The sequence below is a fragment of the Citrus clementina genome, unplaced genomic scaffold, assembly GCF_000493195.1.
Source record: "Citrus clementina cultivar Clemenules unplaced genomic scaffold, Citrus_clementina_v1.0 scaffold_5, whole genome shotgun sequence".
Lineage (NCBI taxonomy): Eukaryota > Viridiplantae > Streptophyta > Magnoliopsida > Sapindales > Rutaceae > Citrus > Citrus x clementina.
This window is the reverse complement of record NW_006262201.1, coordinates 25,841,197-25,846,653: the sequence shown is the minus strand read 5'-3', so window position 1 is coordinate 25,846,653 and position 5,457 is coordinate 25,841,197. Positions and strand designations below refer to the sequence as shown.

Below are 5,457 nucleotides of genomic sequence, written 5' to 3'. Positions count from 1 at the left end.
GAAAAAGGAATAAAGAAAAAAAATACAAATATTTGCTTAGAGGTGACTGGTTCAGGCCCATTCAAGGGAGCAATTAATATTTATTTTGTTTAATAATAATAATCATCTTAATTTAAATTTTTTTAACATACAACTTAATTAAAAATTTATTTAACAAAATTATTGAAGTCCCAAGCCCAAGCCCGCTCAAGTTGGATGAACATTCACAGGACCTGAACCTCATATCGATTATATGGATCTGATCTTGAGAAAACCCGGCCCAAACCTATAAATTGCCAACCCTCCCCGTAATCAAAACCACTCGTGTGTTGCAAATTAAAATATTATATATTGAGCAGATGCTAGTGGAAGGATGTGAAAAATTGTTTTAGTTACCTTATTTAGTTAGGACTTGACTAGCTTACAGAATCTGTAAGCTACAGACTGCAGCATCAGCCGTTGGATGTGGCTGGATGTGGAGTGAGAAACTAAACAATACAAAATGGGATGGTGGGATGACGGGAGATGTTCGTTACAGAATCTGTACCATAGATAAGAAGATAACCACTAACCAGAAAAGTTATTGTAGACAGAGCATTAAAAATTGGGGTCCAGAAAAGTTGGAGCCGAGCATCCTGCTTTAAACGTTGGATCTAACGGCGCAGTTTGTTCAAAAGCAAACATATCACCCAAACCGCAGAAGGAAACAAAACAAAGGGGTGAACAAAAAGAACTTAAAAACGGGAGATAAGAAGATAACCACTAACCAGCTTGAGGTTCAAAATTAAACACATATAACATACTACTTGTACGAAAAGAAAGACAGAAAACCGAACATGGGCTGCTGAGCTGCTCCTCACAATCCCTATAAAAGCACAAGGTTGATAGAAACCAAACCAGTGAGGTAAAAATAAAAAAGGAAATGAGCAGCCCACACGTTTTGGTGATGCCTGGTCCAGCACAAGGCCATGTAATTCCTTTACTGGAGTTTTCACAATGTCTGGCAAAACATGGCTTCCGAGTCACATTCGTTAATACGGATTATTATCACAAGCGGGTAGTGGAATCATTGCAGGGAAAGAATTATCTAGAGGAGCAAATCCGTTTGGTTTCGATCCCAGATGGGATGGAACCCTGGGAAGATAGAAACGATTTCGGAAAGCTAATTGAAAATTTTTTACAGGTTATGCCGGGGAAGCTGGAGAAGCTCATAGAAGAGATCAACAGTAGAGAAGATGAAAAAATTGATTGTTTCATTGCAGATGGGAACATGGGTTGGTCTTTGGAGGTAGCAAAAAAGATGAACGTCAGGGGGGCTGTCTTTTGGTCTTCATCAGCAGCATTAGTGGCATTGGTATTTTGTATCCCCAAACTTATTGATGATGGAATCATTGACAGTCACGGTATAATTCCATGTCATTTAATTCTTTACTTTCCTCCAGCAAACTTTAATTTTGATGCATGTCATAGTAGTAGTTTACTTTATGCTACTGTTATTTTCTTTGTTTTGTATTCAACTTCAGGAACTCCTATGAGCATGCAGATGTTTCGAATTGCACCAAAGATGCCTGAAATGAACTCTAGAGACTGTTTTTGGGCACATATTGGTGACTTGACCACGCAAAAGATTTTTTTTGATTTACTGGAAAGAAACAGGAGAGCAATGATGGCGGTAAATTTCCACTTTTGTAACTCAACATATGAGCTCGAGTCTGAAGCATTCACCATGTTTCCGGAACTTCTGCCAATAGGACCACTTATAGCAAGCAACCGCCAAGGGAATTCAGCAGGATACTTCTGGCGCGAAGATTCAAACTGTTTGAAATGGCTAGACCAACAGCAACCAAGCTCTGTCATTTATGCTGCTTTTGGCAGCCTTACAATTCTTGACCAAGTTCAGTTTCAAGAATTAGCATTGGGACTAGAACTTTGCAACAGACCATTTTTATGGGTTGTGAGGCCAGATATTACTACTGATGCAAATGATAGATACCCAGAAGGATTTCAAGAGAGAGTTGCTGCTCGAGGACAGATGATCAGCTGGGCACCTCAGCAGAAGGTTCTTAACCACCCTTCTATTGCCTGTTTCCTGAGCCATTGTGGTTGGAATTCCACCATGGAAGGTGTCAGCAATGGCATTCCTTTCTTGTGCTGGCCATATTCTGCTGATCAATTCCTGAACGAGAGATACATTTGTGATTTTTGGAAGGTGGGATTGAAGTTTGACAGAGACGAAAGTGGCATCATTACAAGAGAAGAAATTAAGAACAAGGTGGATCAAGTGCTTGGTGATCAATATTTTAAAGCACGGGCTTTGGAACTCAAGGAAAAAGCCATCAGTAGTGTCAGAGAAGGTGGTTCCTCTTACAAGACATTTCAGAATTTCCTCCAATGGGTAAAGACATAAGCACTGGCACATGGCTCCCAGGTACTGGGCAGCTAATTCAAAAAATACTACCTTCATAGACAATTATATAAGAATTCCTTGGCCATTGTGACATCTATCTTCTAAGTTTTTTTATTAAGTTTATAGAGTTTAGGATTATTTTATTTAATTGAGTTTTAATTTAATTTGTTTTCCTATTTTGGTAATTTTTTTCATAGCAGACAATGAATATCTCTTAAGAAACAAGTGATTCATTTGGCACCAAATATGCCTGCAATGAACACTGCGGATCCTTTTTGGGCCTGTTTTAATTTGGCGACTTAACTACCCATCCATGCATTCAAGGTGCAGCCTCAACTCCATCCATGCACTGCAGATTTTGCATATTATATCCAGTTCAAATAAATCAATTCTGCAAGGACGCACGAGTTTCACAGCCACCCCGTTTCCCGCGGGGAGGCAAGCCAAACTGGATTACCGTCTCTTGCATTTTAGAAGAGGAAACAGAATTGATGCCATCCTTGTATTGCTTATTTTATGGATCACTCGGAAACATTTGTTTATTTAGTATTAGCTTACGAGAAGATACTAGTGAGATTAGCGGCTAAAAAAACTGAGAGAGGATGCTGGTTTGGGAGGAGACTGAGCCTAAAAGTAGCCGATATACTATTTAGATCAAGCTTGAAATCATGTTATTGTTTCTTTTTATTTTAAGAAGATGAGATACCTGTTGTTCCCTCATCTCGTGCTATACATTTTGAGATTTGAGCACAGGGTAATCAACTTCTAGTCTTCTAATTCACAGCAACAAAAGCGATGGCTGCCTCTTACCAAACAGCTTTCCACGAGATCACACCCACAGACTTCAGAAGTTGAAGAGCATTTGAGAATATTAAGGACTCCTCAAGCTGCTTCTACTTCATCATTAGGCCATGAATTGAACTGCCTTCAAGATTCATGAGATTCTGTAGAAAAAAAATACTTCAATTGCCCCCCGTTCAACAAGCTTTAGCCCACGTCCACCAGAAGAAGAAAAGGGTTGATGAGCTGTTGAATGGATCTTTGAGGATCTTGGATGTTTGCGCACTTCTCAGAACGCCTTGCTGCAGATGAAGGAATCTATACTAGGAATTCGATCAGTGCTATGCAAAAGAGGGGACGAGGAAAATTGAAATCATATGAAACATTTTGATCAGCATGAGTTGTAGCAGAGTGCGATGCTAAAATTAGCATTGCTATAAAAGCGAGAAGACAAATAAGTTAAAAAGAATGATACCGAAACACCTTCTTACATATGAACAAACCGAGGCTTATTGGTACTAATATTTGAATATGGCAGCAGCAGAAAGAAAACATGAGGTTCTAAGTGATGAAGGAATATCGGTATCGGTAGAAGATCAGGAAGTGAGTGAAGAAATGCCAGAGGCACACGATGCTGCAATGAAAATTGAGAGGGCCAAGGGAGCTTATACGGCCTACTCAGAGCTGCAAGAAAAGCCATCGCAGCTTGAAATTTGGACACTTCATTGTTACAACGTTTGAGCCAGTTGCTTTTCCTCTCATAATCATCTAAAAATGATGAAGATGATGATCAAGGTTGGGGACAAACCCCAAGGGGCATTGCTTGTATTCTCTGAGAGATCAAAATGTAAATTCTTTTTCTAGCTACATCTATTATTACTTAGTAGATCATTCAATCAAAATTCTATATTTAAAAGCACATGAGTTTAATTTACACAAAGACCTGGATTAAAGATCAAATTGATTCCAAGATTCTTTGCACAAAAGGGGTAAAATGTAGAAGATTCAATTATGCATATTTAATTTTATTAAGGGAGAATGAATTTCTCATTCTTAGTTTTACCATTTGGCCCAAAATATTGACAAGAAAAAAATATTGTTTAAGGGTAAATGCAAAATTTTCATATACAAAATGATTATACTAAGAGATTTACCGATTATGCTATTGAAAATATATCCGGACCCAAAGAACAAAAAGATATGGTAACCAAAGGTTTGACAAAAATTACTGATTCAAGCTTGAATTAGTGGTACTATCAATAATTCCCTTTTTTTTTATTTTTCTTTAATAAAGAATTTGTGTTATCAATATTTGGGGGTTATTTTTAGAAACCTCCCCTGAGGTTTGAGGTAATTACACTTAAATAGCGAGTTTCTTTGTACTCTCACTTACCTCCCCTACCGTCATTAACTGTTAGTGAACTGTTAAAATGACCAAAATACCCATAGTACCAATCAACCCGATTTTTTTTTTTTCTAAAAAAAGATATGGTAACTAAAGGTTATATTGGTAGATCAATGTTTATAAATATGTTACATTTCCAAACCATCTCTCACACCCCGCATATGCTTCATTTGCCTCCCAAGGTACACACAAATTATGTCTATTATTCATGGCTCAACTCTACATTCAATTTCAGAGTTATAAATATTACAATCAAATTGAAATCATGGATTCACAAAGTTCAAAAACATCAAGCAGATCAACAACGACTCAGAGCCACAATGAAGGAATTGCTATTGCACTGATGATAGACACACACGCTCGCACACACACATATATGAGAACTAATTAATATTTAAAATTATAAAATCTTAATTTTTTTTAGGTATACTTGCATCTTGATGGAAATGAAATCACTACATTCTCAGGAAAGCATAGACAAAATCTGAGAGAGAAAAACCATCCTTCAAGCTGTATCAAGGAACAACGCCAACTTGAAAACACCTACGAGTAGAGCACAAAAGCTTTTAGCATAAAAACAAAGAGAATCCACAGTACCAAGTTGAAAGGTAATTTAAAGTAAGTCTTCTTACACAGTATGGTAATAAAATAAAAGATCATGAGGCAAATTGGATCTAAACATGTGGGGATTATAAAGGAAATCAATACAATTCTATAGAGAAACCAAGTTCAAAAAATTTCAAGCATGATGACTCACCTCACTAATAAGAGTTTAATGTGCACATATAACATAATAGTACAAAATATTAAGATATAATATTTCATAAGAAGAAATTAGCCTCCAAACTTAATGACCAATGTAATAACACATATATTATTAAAACGT

At 37.0% G+C, this 5,457-nt stretch overlaps 1 protein-coding gene across 2 annotated transcripts; it reads left to right on the top strand.

The window, feature by feature from the left end:
- The first annotated feature begins 863 nt into the window (after positions 1-863).
- LOC18042735 (UDP-glycosyltransferase 83A1) lies at positions 864-3,988 on the top strand. Of its 2 annotated transcripts, XM_024185140.1 has the most exons (3): positions 864-1,382; positions 1,503-2,407; positions 2,587-3,988. In XM_024185140.1, the coding sequence occupies exons 1-2, from the start codon at positions 902-904 to the stop codon at positions 2,384-2,386; spliced, it is 1,365 nt and encodes a 454-aa protein (XP_024040908.1). In that variant the 5' UTR covers positions 864-901; the 3' UTR covers positions 2,387-2,407; positions 2,587-3,988. The 2 variants fall into 2 exon arrangements, with proteins under 2 accessions (XP_024040908.1, XP_006432638.1); XM_006432575.2 differs by lacking the exon at positions 2,587-3,988 and having other exon boundaries at positions 1,503-2,477.
- Positions 3,989-5,457: the final 1,469 nt, after the last annotated feature.